At 39.2% G+C, this 15,639-nt stretch overlaps 1 protein-coding gene across 1 annotated transcript; it reads right to left on the reverse strand.

Annotated features, from left to right (window-relative positions):
- Positions 1–3,416: 3,416 nt before the first annotated feature.
- Positions 3,417–14,947, reverse strand: CPB2 (carboxypeptidase B2). The gene is made up of 11 exons (XM_089501131.1): positions 14,880–14,947; positions 13,511–13,589; positions 12,762–12,886; positions 12,567–12,675; positions 10,254–10,355; positions 7,301–7,405; positions 6,169–6,279; positions 5,237–5,327; positions 4,782–4,984; positions 3,834–3,918; positions 3,417–3,601 (listed from the first exon to the last, which is right to left on the reverse strand). Exons 1-11 carry the CDS (start codon positions 14,945–14,947, stop codon positions 3,417–3,419), a joined length of 1,263 nt encoding a protein of 420 aa, XP_089357257.1.
- Positions 14,948–15,639: the final 692 nt, after the last annotated feature.

Consider the following 15,639-nt stretch of genomic DNA (forward strand, 5'->3'; position numbering starts at 1 on the left):
TGTTTAGAATTGAGTGGAGGATGGACCAGCAACGCAGGGCCCCTTCTGTCTAAGTGTAGTTAAAGTCACCTCCAACAAATAATTGATGACCTCGCAGAGGCAACAGGGAGTCAGCGAGGGTGGAGTAAAAAGAGGCCGCCGAGGTGGAGGGGGCGTAGACATTAAGAATCGCTGTTGGTTTATTGTGCAGGAGACCCGTGATAAGGAGAAAGCGGCTCCATTTATCTTTCGTGGTCGATTGGTGCTGAAAGCCAAGTGACGTTTTGATAAAAATGCTGACTCCGTTCTTCTTCTGTGAGGGGTGTGTGGCATGAAAGTGGGCACCAAAACACTTACCCCAATACTGTGGGAGGTAAGAGGAGCGTAGGTGAGTTTCCTGTAGGAGAACAATGTCAGCATGAAGTTTATGATAATAGGTCATCGCCAATCGCCTCTTCTGAGGAGTGTTGAGCCCCTTGACGTTGTGGGATATAAGCTTCACATCACCAGACATTTAACCCGGTGGGAGAAAGCTGAAGAAGGCTGCCTGGAGACAAAAACAAAAACAAAAACAAAACAAAACAAAAAAATAAAAATAAAAAAAAGGAGAAGAGGGGGGGGAAAGAGGAAAGCAGAAGAAACAGAAAAAGAAAGAGACGGAAGAACAAAGGTCATACAGCACACAACATGATGCGTAACAACATATAATGGGCTAGGCTGTATGCGACGGATCAACCTGGCCAACAACCCCCCGCGCCGAAGTATCGGCGGTAGTAGAGGCATAGCGCCAGACTGAGTAAAGACCAGCATCGGTCTTAAAGGGGAATTAGCGGCACGCACTACCACAATGGCCTCCGTGGCGCTGTGTAACTTGACTCTACCTCTGGGCAATGATGCGTAAACGTGTGCCATAGGAAGACAAACGCGTGCACGGAAACGAATTCGGACGCCGAAAATAAATGCAGATAAATTAAAGTTATAATAATCACAAAGAATAAAAACGCGATATCCCGATAAAGAAACAATAAACCATACGAAACAGTAGCAGACCCCAATATCGAAGCCACCCCGATAGGAACTGTGAAGCATAGCAACACTGTAGGGTCTGCCCGCTACATCGCAGTCCGCAGCAGTCTATGACCCCCTCATACCGCAAAGGATACCGTAAGTGCGGAGAGTCCCAAAACGTGGCGGGGCTCCTCGGGGCGGATGAAGTGCTGGAGCGACGAGCTGGCAGGAGAGTGCGTCCATATCGAGGGCTGTCGAAGGGCTATGTGATGTCCTGAGTGTAGTGTACTGCAGCTAGACGATCAGGGTGGCCGAACCCGGGGTGAGCAGGTCTGCAAGAACGATCCGTAGCTGCCAAGTCGAAGATCCTAGCCTACGGGGCTGCGCGTGAGGAACTCGGGACATCCATCCACTCGGCAGTCGCGATGGGTCCACGGTCTTGACGGCTCCTTTTTCGGCCTGACGTTAAGGGGGGAAGACCCAAAGAGTGAAGGAACTCTACGGCCTCCGAGGGGGCCTTGAGGATGTAGCTAGTACCCTCCTTGATGACCTGGAGCGCGAAAGGGAACCTCCATCTATAGGGCACATTGTGAGAGCGCAGGTGAGCCGTTACAGGATGGAGGGCCTTGTGCCGTTGAAGTGTTCTGGGCGATAGGTCCGCATAAAGTTGAAGCTCACAATTATCTATGCGCAATTGCACAGACCTAGCCGCCTTCATGATGTCCTCCTTGAGTGCGTAGTCGCGTAGTTTGACAATAATGTCCCTAGGGTTGTCAGCCAGCTTGGGTTTAGGCCTCAACGCCCTGTGGATTCTATCCACGGCAACGTCCGACAGCGGGACATCAGGTAGGAGCTGTTGCAGAATCTGGTGCAGTACCTCATCGGCGTCTTGGTACGTCTCAGGGACACCCCGAATACGAAAATTGGCCCTACGGGACCTATTCTCCAGGTCTTCCTGGGCATCCTGTAGCGTGTCGAGCTCGTGGCGTAGAGCAGCCACCTCAGTTTCCAGCAAGTGTTGGCCGCGCCGGAGGTCAGTATGGGTGCGCTCGAGTACGTCCGTGCGGGATCCAATGTCCGTGATATCGCGCGTCAGTTGGCGTAATTCCGTGTGGATGTGATCCATCAGGTCTTTCTTGACCGATAAGTCCTTAAGTTCCTCCACGTCCCTCTTAGTGCAGGAAACCGAGGCTTCATCGTTGGTGGGGCCCGACGCCGCCATCATGGGAAGCGCGGGAACTTCGGCCGCAAGTATCTTCTTCTGGAAGATGGCTGGCACGGTCTTCCTCTTCGGCAGCTTGCGAGAGCCCCCAGTCATGCCGGGTGCCTCTGCGAACGGGTGCGGTATAAAAAAATTGAGGTAGGTAGCCGTTATTAGTGCTAATTATAGGGCGTCCTGGAGGAGCAGGTTCACTGCACGTCCATCTTGGAGCTCGGCCGGCCACGCCCCAGCTGGATACAATTTTTATACTCATTAAGCCTGAACCGTGTACCAATATTGATCAGGAGGGTTATATTATTATATGTTTTACTATATATTTTTTGGTATTTCAAGGGCCCTGTGGTTTCCTAGACTGACAGTTGTGATTTTATTAAAAGTGGTTTTTATACTGTCACATATATTTCTAGATTTTTCTTATTTCCCTAAACTGCCATTTCCAAATGTCATTGTGGTTTACTGAGGACTGATACAATTGTTTTAGTATTTTTCCAAAGAGTGAGTTACCACTGCCCACATTTAATTGAAATATTTTTATTCAATTATTCAATTTAACTATATTACACTATATTGTGTTTTTTTCCCTTTCTGTTTTTTATATATGGAGTTCATATGGAGTTGTACATTTGGAATTTGTAAGGTGCCATTTTTTTATTTTTAACACTTGGTGTAAGAAGCGCACTATCCTACATTGATTTAATTTTATTTCTGGTTGAGACAGCTAGAGGGATGGTACAGCTGGTGTAGCAAAAGGCACACACAACACTACATTTTTTTGCAATAAATATTTTTTAAATGGGTGCCAAAGAGAACTCTTGCCAAGGGTTCCATATGATATAGCTGTACTTTGCATAAGGGACAACACCAAATTTTAAAGTGTCCCTTTAACACATTTATGTTTTGTAGTTCATAAAAACTACGTTAGCCTGTAACTTTGTTTAATAATTTAACATCTGTGATGGCACAGAAACCAGAACTTTGTTACTGTCATTGTACAATAGAACACATTCAGTCATTTCAAAATTCATGAATAAGATTCTATACTTTTTGAAATCATGTAGGAAACTTAATCTGTATATGGATATATATATATATATATTTATTGGCATATATTTTCTGTAATGACCCACAAAACAGTAACACTTTATTCTGGTGTCTAGCAAAATGGATTGTTATGCAGCAGCACACACATTTAATTCAGGACCTGAGTTTAAATGTTTTTAAGTATATGAGCTGCTATGATTTTGATTCCTGTTAAAGCTTCACTGCATGTTGGTTTTATTAGGTTCACTGGAAGTAGAAACCCATAGGTTCCTTTATCACGGAGTTCAAAAGTAAAAGAATACTTGATTCCTATATCATACGCCCAGTCATCGCTGCCTCCCGGTGCCAGATCTGTTGAAATGAGAAAGGAAAAAAAAATAGTTGCATATTTTACTGTAGTTTTTAATTCTATTATTTTCCATAAAGGTGGAGGATGAGGTGGTTTTCCAAACTATATACACTTTTGCTTCTACAAAAAAACACATACGTTGGTTATGAAATAATAGACTTTTGTTTATTTTATAAATAACACAATTCTTTAGATCACAACATCATGTCTGTAGTTCCTGCTCGCATTACTTACATATGGTGTCTGCTCCTGGGCCATATACATATCTGTTTTTATATGTTTGCCTCATTCCATCAGTTACCTTGTTTGCCAACAGGAGCTGAAACAAAAGAAAAGAACTATTTGAAAAGAACATGTCCAGTAATGTTAAATAATAACATTTACTCCTAGTTAACCTTTTAGGTTTAGGTTACAGATCGCTGATCTCCTAACCACCTCTTAGCTCGGACTATAACGTGCATCTCTACTATTTAAAGAGCTCTTAACAAAACTAATCGCCCTATATATAATCTCTTATCTATGAATACTCTCCTAACCTACCTCTGCTTATCCCACTCGTAAATGTGTCTTCCACCATTGTCAGTTCTTTCCTTTCATGTCTCCAAGTTCTGCCACTTCTTCTCTGGAGTTCCTCTCCTGCTCCTCTACTTAACCTAGCATTAAATGCTCATGAAAAACTAACCTGTTCAGAGATGCAATATATCCTCTTAATAGTCCACAATCTGCATTCCTGAAGAAAAACCTTCTGGATCTCTTAGCTTTGGGATCTCCATGCCACTGACTTCACTTGACTTTCACCATAATCAAATCACCCTTGCCCAAGCAGTTTATTACATTCTGCTTCTTAAACTTTTTAATAGACTGTAAGTTTGCAAATGCAGGGCCTTCTTCTTGTTTCTCTATCCTTATAGAGATAACGTCTGAAGGCATCCTTCAGTGCAAGCCGTATCACAACGGGAAGGTAATGTTAGTGTAGTGAAGACCATGTGTTATATGTATGAATATGGCTTCAAATAAAGGACCTACCCATATTGGAAACAAATTGTGTGGGTCACAGTAAACACATAAGTCATGGTTGAACAAATATATATGTTAAACATGGAAAACAAACCAGGGAACTGCTGCTTCATCTGCAAACTGCTACTAGACCAAAACAATTATCGCACATGAGATAATTCTTACCAGCTCATCATGGTCTTTGACTTTATCCCTTGTGTATGAATATGGAAAGAGCACCATCTGGGAATAAGAATGGATAGTTATATATCCCTTAACCACATCTTTATTCTCTCGGAGAAAGTTAGTAACTGCTTTCACTTCAGGCTCAGATTCAGGATAAGGTCCACAGTATATTTCTCGGCAAGGCTCGCTAGAGGCACCAGGACCTGGAAAATATCAACATATTAAACTAAGTATGTGAGATGCACAGGACATATTACAATTTGTTTCAGAAATCATGACATAAGTGTATAAACATGTATTTATTTTGATGGATTGTAATAACTACCTCTATTAGTGTAAAGTCCCAATTTAATAATTGTGGCCTAAAATGAAATTAAAGACCAGAAAGTATGGTATGGTAAAAATGAAAGACATTAACATTATTCAAAACTAAAAAAAAAAGTAGCAATACATACCACACCACCCAGCATTAAAATTCCTGTTCAAGTCTGTCCCGAAGCAATTGCTGTTACCATATTTTGAGCGGTTCTTTCTCCACATTCGATTCTGTAAATTGCGTATATATATATATATATATAAGAATATGTATAAAATTGGTTTAATTTCATTTTTAGAAGATATGTGTAGTACATGCATGGATGTAAAGGACTGCATTGGGATGCGGGTCCCGCCATAAAACTTCCAGGCGCGGTAGTCCCGCGCATTCCCACAAGGCTGCCTTCGTGCTGCTCCCTCACAGCGTCTCTTCTCTTGCTCCGCCCAAGAACATAGCAGAGTCACGTGATTTTACGTCACTTCCCGTGACTCCGCTGTGTTCCTGGGAGGAACAAGAGAAGAGACGCTGTGAGGGAGCAGCACGAAGACGGCCTTGCGGGACTGCGCGGGAAATCTGCAGTTCAGGTAAGGAGGTGGCCGTGATTGGCCACATATGTGGTGGGAGCGGGCGGGATTGGGAAAAAAAATCAGCGGCAGCCGGATTAAAAAAGCAGTCCCGCGCAGGGCTCGACATGGATGTTAAGTAACCCAGAGTTTCTTAAATCTTAATGTCTGCAATGTCTATCATTTCAGACACTATATCAAAATTATTCTCCTTGACTTTGTTACTTTTAGTGGACTCATTAATTTTGCTAAATGAACAAAAAGCTCCAAATGCCCCCCCCCCTAGAAATTCTATTCTGCAAACCATTCTTACCAGTTTAGCCCTTCTTGCAAAAGAAGCCTGTAGGTGTTGGCCCTTTGTATTACATTATAAATTGAGGGAATTGAAAACACAACTCTTCAGTAAATATTCCTGATAACTCTGCCTTCTGTGAATAAACTCCTTTGTGTTGGTCCTGTGAAGACAGCTCACATGCCTTGTCTGTTTCTGTATTTTGGATATACTTACAGTAGTCCATGTGTAATCATAGCCATCCACATTCATCACTGGCAAGATGTAGAAATCAATATATTTCAGTAACTTTGTCATGGTTTTGTCATTACCATAGAACCCTACTGCCTAAAAAACACGAAATGGGATATATTGGTATAAATAACTTCATAATAATATAAAATATAAAAGAATAAGCTGTGATCCAGATATTTTTTTCAGCGGTAATTCGAGTGACAGCCATTCAGTAGCACTTCACTAAACCAAGTCAAATAGCAGCTTATCTATTCATGAAAATCAAGTACTCTCAAATTAACATTTGAGAGTTTGCTGTCAAATTGCATGTCAGTCTGTAATTCATTTTTCTTGTGTCTGTGAGCAGTTGAGTTTGTCATTCGATCCAATGGTCGATGTCATTTTCACATCTGTGAGTCCTATTGAATGTCATTAACTTGCCTTCGCTTGTTTAAGTTGACTTTGTTAAGTTGGAGCTCTTTTAAAAAGTTCCTATAATTTTAATAGCAACTTGCTCAAGGTTGTCAGTCAAGTTATTTTGAACAGACTTTATTAAATAAATGACTTGCTCCATTTTTTGCCAACTCAGTTGTGTTGCTCCAAGCAACTCAACTTGTCTGCCATCCCAAAACAATGTTTACCTTTGCAAATGCATCCCAAATAAAAATCTAATAATATATTAGAAAATAAGTTGAAGTAACTGGGGGCATGCTTGGCAGTGGGAGGCTGGGACAAAGATGGCTATGGGAGACTGGGGGCAAAGGCAAACTCTGTCCCCAATTTCCTATAGGCATCTTTGTCACTAAATAGCTTCCCATAGTCCCATGTTAAGTGACAAAGATGCCTATGGGAAACTGGGGGCAAAGGCAAATTCTGTCCCCAGTTTCCCATAGGCATCATTGTCACTAAACATGGGACTATGGGAAGCTATTTAGTGACAAAGATGCCTATAGGAAACTGGGGACAGAGTTAATTAATAGGATTAATTAATGGTAATTAAACTCCTAACTTTTGTAGCTGGCTCCTAGATTTAAAACAAATGTGTCAAGCCCTGATTTAGTGAGTCCATATAATGGTTCAGAATAACTTAAATCTGTACATTTTTGTGAATTGTGATTGGTCTCCTGGTACTCACATGACCAACAAACCACATGCAGAAAGCTGGGGAAATCCATTCTCTTGCATGTATTCCACAATCAATCCAGATTGCAATTTTTGTTCCTTTCTCTTTGCCAGACAGCTAAAAAAAGAACACCAGAGAGATATTATTAAATAAGTTAGTCTATACATAGTCAATCTTAGGTGTACTAGGTACAAAGTTTACTGTTGCCACCACCTTATCCCTTTTCTAAAAGGATTATGTCCTTTCAATGTGGGAATACAGTGGGGAACGGACAAAAAAACAACATGCTGTTTAATTCTCGTAAAAGGTGACTCTTGATTTTGACCCAACACAGTGAAAAATAAGAAATATGAACCTTAAAGCAGATTCCCCTCTTTCCCCAAATACCATGCTTTGTTGTTCAGTAGAAGAAATAACACGGTGCAATGGTGTTTACAGATATATATGTATAAGAAACATGTTTCACAACATAAAGCAACCACCTAAACTCTCTGCCCTCCGGATTTCGATGATTACATGCCCTCCTCTATTAATATTATTTTTCCTATTCAATTAGGAAATTAATCACTATGCCAGTTTAGGTGCATTAGATGAAAGATGTCGCAGTACGTTGGTGCTCAGGTGAATGAAGAACACCACCTAGTGGCTTAGTTTTAGAATTTGCTGTATAATGCTCTTTCTGTGTAAGTATACTTTAGGGCTGCAACAACTAATCGATAAAATCGATAATAATCAATAATGAAAATTCTCTGAAAAACTCCTCTCCTTTTTTATCCAACCTCAGAGATCAGATTATAACACTAGAATACAGATCCCCCAAATTCCCCTCTCTGTCAGCCAGTGCGATGCGCACAGACAACCTCCGCCTCTCCCCTCCACTTCTGCTGGGGCTTCTATGATGCAGCGCCAGCATCACATGACCTTCATCGTAGGTCCATCGTAGAAGCACCAGCAGAAGTGAAGGGGAGTAACGGAGGCTGTCTGTGCACATCATGCAGACCCCCACCGGCTGACAGAGAGGAGAATCTAGGTGTCCTGCAGAGGATCATCCTCTCTGTCAGCTGGTGGGTGTCTGCACAATGTGCACAGACAGCCTCTGCTATTTCCATACTTCGGCTGGGGCTTCTATGAAGCTCCAGTGAAAGTGCCTGCCAGCAACAGAGGTTCACCCCCCACAGCCTCTGCTACGCCCATACTTCCGCTGGGGCTTCTATAAAGCTACGGCAAAAGTGCCTGCCAGCAATCGAGGTTCACCCCCCACAAGGCACCAGGGAGTCATGGAGAGAGGCAGAGTGGTGTATGGGGGGGCAGAGTGGTGTATGGGGGGGCAGAGTGGTTTATGGGGAAGTTATAGTGGTGTATGAGGGTGTAATGAATTTCAGGGAGGCAGAGTGGCATATCTGGGGGCGTTAGAGTGGTGTATGGGGTGTATAATGAATTTCAGAGTGGCATATCGGGGAGACAGAGTGGTGAATCAGGGAGTATAATGAATTTCAGGGTGGTGCAGGGCATTTATGGGGGGGGCGGAGTGGCATATCAGGGCACACAGTGGCATATAGGGAGGTATAAGGCATAAATGGGAGGCGAGTGACATATTGGAAGGTATAAGGCATATCTGAGGGGCAGAGTGGAATATTGGAAGTTATAAGGCATATCAGGGGGCACAGTGGCATATAGGGGGTATAAGGTATATCGATATTAGGCATATCAGGGGGGCATAAGACATATCTGGGAGTATAAGGTATATCAGGGGGCTCAGTTGCATATCACTGGCATATAAGGAGTATAAGGCATATGGGGGGCACAGTGGCATATCAGGGGGCACCATGGAATATCTGGCATATAGGAGGTATAAGGCATATCTGGGGCAGAGTGGCAAGCTGGGGGTCAGATGTTCATAACTGGTGGGCAGTTTGGCAAATAAAAGAAAATATAAACAAGAGGCTTTTTTCTCAGTTTTTATTAAATATGAAGAAATAGTTAACATATGAATTCATATTTACTAATAACTTTAAGTATTAAAACCTAGTTTGAGAAACACTGTGTTTGGGTTCTTGTAGCTTTTATTATTATGTCAGTAAAATAAGAAGGTGAATAGAGAAATTCCATTGTGATAAAGAGATGAAAGTGTAAATTTGAAGTTTTTTACTCTGCTGTTTTTTTTTGTTTTGTTTTTTAACACCCGGTTTGTTCATTACATTATTTTAAATAAAAGAAAAATTTGCATTTTTTTATCCGATTAATCGAAAAAATAATCATCCTAACTAATCGATTATTAAAACAATCGTTAGTAGTAACGATTACTAGTATACTTTACTTTATTTGTTGTTTGTTTTATAAATAAGTCTGATATAAGGAAACACATGAATTAGGGGTTCTAGTGAATGTGCTAACAGAATAACTAAAACAAAATGAGCTGTATCACTGTACAATAACACTTTTATATGCATTGAAATGAATATGCAAAAGAATAAGTATTGCAGTAAAGCATTGCTTTAAGAAACAAGACAGCATGAGTAGGACTAACACCACCTTCCCTACCCTGTGCTTCTCATTGACCTTCACGTTGCCTTAAAAAACCTACCTGGCTCCCATAGAAATATGCTTTCACTCTTGTGTTTGTAGTATGATCATACCTGGAAACTTCCCAGGGTAGGCTAACCAGAGCTCTCTCATTTCTAGGGGGTGGCTTTGTGAAAGTGTAGGGGCTAGCCACACATAGGATTGAGGAAACGGACCAAGTGACCTGAAAAGCAAGGCTTCACCTAAAGACTGTAGATCAAATCCAGAAAGTTACCAGGTATGATTATGAATGTGAGTGGCTAGAGATACAGTGTCATTCCAACTCGCCTCATTCAAAAATGCTACATGTTGTCTTAGGGATTTTAGCCTTATCTTACATCTGCATCAATAAATTGAAAAAAAAGTGTGTTTTATTTCAGGTGTGTAATAGATGTGTCAATACCTTCAGCACGTGAAGAGGGCGGTTTTCAAATGAATAGCCAATGTTAATTCTTTGCAACATGTCCGAATGTTTGTTTGTCATTTCTTCCATCCAGAAGTATATCTACCAAGAAAAAGAACATATTTATTATTTGTTTCTTCCTTGCTGTAAGCATAATTTTCCCTTTATTTTTTCTTTTCTTTTGAAAAAATATATTGTACCAAACAGTTTGGTGTATATGGTGGATATATTGAAATTTAGTACCTGATTATATGGCATGAATACATTAGCAATTCAAACATACAGGATATAAAAAGTCTACACACCCCTGTTAAAATGCCAGGTTCTTTGATTTTAAAGAATGAGACAAAGATAAATCATGTCAGAACTTTATCCTTTAATGTGGCCTATAACGTGAACAATTCAATTGCAAAACAAACTGAAATCTTTGAGGGGGAAAAAATAAATAAAAAAACCTCACAATAACCTGGTTGCATAAGTGTGCACACCCTTAAACTAATACTTTGTTGTAGCACCTTTTTATTTTATTACAGCAATCAGTCTTTTTTGGGTAGGAGTCTATTACCATGGCACATCTTGACGTGGCAATATTTGCCTGCTCTTCTTTGCAGAGCCTGTCCTGATGTGTGTGTTTGGGTGTCGGTGTGGCAGAAACTGTCTTGGTGTGTGAGTGTTTGGGTGTAGGTGTGGCACAGTCTGTCCTGGTGTTTGTTTGGTCATCTATTTCCTGGCACTTAACTTTCTGTAGGAATAAAATTAACTATGTATTTTTTACTTATTCAGAGATAAAACGCCCTCCTGCATTTGTAGTCGCTTCAGAGGACAACATTTTCTAGGCCCAGAAAACAGTAAGAGGAAAAGTAAAGGTATTGTGTTATTTACTCTATTTCAATATGCACATGATATCACAAAGGTATAGTCACAGAAACTTGGATGGTGGTTAGGATTTTCAGAGTCTGTGAAACCCAATTTAATTGTAAGGCGTGATTTCATTCTGCTCTACAGGGGACAATTCCTTAAGGGAGAACCTTTTACACACACACTGGCAGAACTGGAACTTTTTCATCTAAAAGTTTTTGCAGTAGCAAATGTTATGATTCCATGATGTCTAATCTCTGTAACTAATTTGGGCCTTTTAACATTTTTGGTTTCTGGGTTTGTAATACAAATAATGTGATAAAAATGAATGGTTTATAGTTATTTGGATGGCAAATAGCGTGACTTCAAATGTTTCCACGGCTGCTTTTCATCCCCAGTCCGGCCATGCACCTTTCTGTAGACTTTTGCTATTTACACAATGTAATTTATTGCCTATTTAGCAGTCCGCTTTCATGAGTATATATCACTTACGCAGGGCCAACCTAGAATCACATCCCTCTAATCTGTCCATTTAACAAAAAGGAAAACAGAGATCAGAAGAAAATGTTTCTACAAATTGCATTTGACTGACTACACAGGGAGTTTTTATTATTATTATTATTATTATTATTATTATTATTATTATCACATATACAAATTGGTAATGGACTATCAGATAGATTGGTGAGATTCTGTAGTTTGTGTTACTTACTAATAATAACAACTATAACTAGCAAGTATTCTCACTCTTGGCCTTATTCCACAGGTCACAAACTGAGCATTAATGTATGCTGATATATATATATATATATATATATATATATATATATCAAAATAACTATATTTGATTTATTGAAACGTAATTATTATTTATTAGTATGTTACTCTGTGGAAACAGAGATGGTATGATATACCTTGACAATTATGAGAAAAGTATAATGGTGTATAGTGTCCCTGACAATTATTACAGTGAAATGAGAAACAATAACAGGTTACAGCACACAGTGAACATACAAAAACAGAACATGTAAATTATTATACAAAAGGATCTATACAGCTAAAACAATCTACTTGGCCCATCTATAAATCAAAGGTGTGCAGCCACCTGCTGAATACACACCAACCACACTTGCATTGTGTAGCCACAATCATCCAGCTGATGACTGCACACTAAAGGTTTACATATGCTGTCCATGGTGCTACTGGGCACCGGCCCACAGAACCTAGAAAAAATACTAGCCTGCCCTATACTAAGGATTGGGATAATGCTTCTGCTTGGGTGGTGAGTTCTCTTACTCATCATCAGTGAGTGGACTAGTGGAAACTTTCAGATCTGATAACCCATACCACGGATAGAACAAATATAAAAATAGGAGCAATAAAGTGCAGGACAGTATGACCTATCGTGTGTTACAATAAAAAAATGAGCGCAAAGGATTTTCACAAAGTTCATACCTCATCAAGGTTGTGGTACTGTTCATAATATGAGCCGTCACTGCGTTGGCCAACAGACTCATTAAATGTCTGCTGTTCAATAAGACTTTGAGCATTTTCAACCAGGACACTAAGTAGAAGAAAAATGCAGAAATAAGGAAATGCAAATGGTTAAGGATGGGGAGAGTAAGTATACAAACTGCAGGCATTACTTACGTGTAAGAGATGAAAGATGTGTTCAGCTGGGCTTTCACCTCATCCACAGCAGAAACATTTACATAGAAATGAACTTCTTTGTTTTTCTCTATATACTCAGGGGCATCAGGCTTCCACAAGACAACCTAGAATAATATCATATTTTTAGTAGACAATCAAAGTGTTTTAAATGATTTCAAAATAGTGAAAATCGAGTTTACACTAGTGGCATCAATGTCAGATAGGGTTATCCTTATAATATAATTACTAAATTAGTATTAAAATAGGTTGTGTATTAATTCAAAAAACAAAATACTGTCTGCGCTTCTCACCCTAATAAAGTTGGCAACAAATATATAAACATAATATAAATGAGAGGTTTTGGTTATATGAATTGGCCAAAGCATAATTAAGCTCACCCGCCACGTCAAGGCACATGTGTATTAATTCAAATTATAATCATTGATTCCCCTTCACAATTTACTGATATAACTTGTGGGTGGGATTTACCCCTCATTTACCACCACACTTGTTAGAATGCAGTTATCTCAACTGCATCCTCAAAACTACTATTTAAATTAATGTTTTGGTGCATGATGAATCACAATATGCAAAGGAAAGCTGGTTTACATTCTTGGTGGACCTAGACATTTACTACAGATGCCTGTCCCCCCACATGCAGGGTGTAAGTTGGGGCATATCGAAAACTGATAGGGTCAAAACTGCGAGGAGCTATCGATTAGGTTTCTACAGTCAAATATAATTAGTACCTCTGACATGGAAGTTATATTCTTTAAAATTTCAACCTGGGGATCAGTCCGTGGACGAACATATAACACCTGGTCACTTCTAAAAACATGTAAAAAAAAAATGAATGGCATTTGTATAAGGCAAATATGAACGTAGTAAAGAAAAAAACTTAAATGAGCATTAATAAAATAGCAGTTGTAGTTAAATATTATGTTGTAGTCTTTTCTAAAAAATGTATACACCAGAACTATTATTACTCGGAAATATCATATACTGGACAAATGTTCAGCTTTCCTTAAAATACCATCTGGGAAGGCAATTTCTGAAATGCCAGTTTCAGTGGAGCTAAAGCTTTTATGATTCTTTACTTCCCAAAGATGGGACAGGTGCCTTATCATAAATGTTATATCATAGTAATCATAGGATGTCTGTCTTTACTAAGCAACCCAGTAAACCCAATCAACCAGCAAACTAGTAAGAAACAAGGTTAATGAGAAGGGTTTCATTATAATAAACCACAAAATTACTAGAACTACTAGAAAATTGGTTGAGGGACCAGACACAAACATTTGATCTGCAGACAGAGCGACATACATGTTTATTTTTTCGTTACATACTTATTTTTCTGTATGTACGAGGGAAAGAAAAGTAGAAAAGGCTAAAGTTTTCAACTATTTGTTTAACCCAGAGAGTAAAATGGATAAAAATGGCCTGATGCTAAACAAGCCTTTCACTGTGATGTCAGTCTGTATTTTTGTGATCAAGCACTTCAAAGCAATAAGGTTATTTTGACAATGTCATCTAAAGTAAATGAATATCAAAGAAAACACTAGCGTGCCTCCAAACATTTCACCACCAGAGAGGGACATTTTTATTATTTAATGGGTGACTTTTTATATTGACAACATTTAATGCAAAAAAGTTAAATATCTAGATAGAGAAGAATGGATATTTTTAAACAACTGAATTTATGAACAGATTTCCTACTGTTTCTATGCACATTAATGTGACTTTAAGACCTGTAAAACATTGTGAACTCTAGTGAGGAATAGAGTTGGGTCACAAATAAGGACTGTTCCACCTAAACAGAGTGTACCTAAAAGAACAGATGATCAAAAAAACATATTTCAGTGCATACCAAACCCACCATAATGCATTAGCCTTCAATATCTTCAGAAGAATATGAACATAAGTCTGCCATCCTTGGACTTGGTTATTTTAAACTTTCTGATGAATGTTGATTTTAACAATTTAGTTTCTAAACGGCGATAGCACGCTAACCAAGGTGTTAGCAGGGCTAAAAAAAATTACCCTAAATACACCAGCTAAAATAATATATTCAATTTAGTTATGGAGTAAAAAAGTTAAATGTATTAAAATCAATCTCACCTGATAACAGGCTTCCCCTCATTGTTCTCAATAAATATAGCCAGTGCTAGTATTAATAAATAGAACATTTCGAACCAGGTCTGTGAAACTTAGATGTTTGGAAAGCAAATGTCCAAGGATTCACAATCGGCCACCAACACTGACAATTGTGGGAGTGTTTGCACTATGGTTAAACGTTAATTTGTACAGACCTAAGTGCATACAATAACAAATCAGTACTGGCATTCACATTACATTATGGCTTCACATACTGTGACACCGATATATGGATGGTTTTGGGTGCGATCCAATGTTTATATGCCTCCTACCACCTGGTTTGGTCATAGGGAATCACTTGAATTTAAAGAACAATTATACATTTGGGATAATTACTTTCAAAAAGGGCATAGCACTAGACATTGTCATTCTAAATACAAAATAAAGCAATCTTTTATTTTGAGAGTTCTATATATATATTTAGATAGATAAAGTCCACAATGGCTATAAAATAATAATAATAATAATAGTTTGTATGCAGCGATTGGCAAATGGTAAATGTAAATGGACAATCTACAAGGATACCACTGGAGCCCTTTCTATGTAAGGTAGCTAAATATGTAAGCCAGTAAACAGTAACTATATAAACCATATAGTAAACTATATAATGCCTAGAAACACACAGAAGAAAGCCCTGCCCTCAAACTCCCATCACTCTTCGGCAGCAGCAATGGCTTAAGTATTCATCAGCCCACAATACATAGAATAAACACCAAAAAAATAG

The sequence above is a fragment of the Sceloporus occidentalis genome, unplaced genomic scaffold (genome assembly GCF_023333645.1).
Source record: "Sceloporus occidentalis isolate IW3139 unplaced genomic scaffold, rSceOcc1.0.p SCAF_164, whole genome shotgun sequence".
NCBI classification, from domain to species: domain Eukaryota; kingdom Metazoa; phylum Chordata; class Lepidosauria; order Squamata; family Phrynosomatidae; genus Sceloporus; species Sceloporus occidentalis.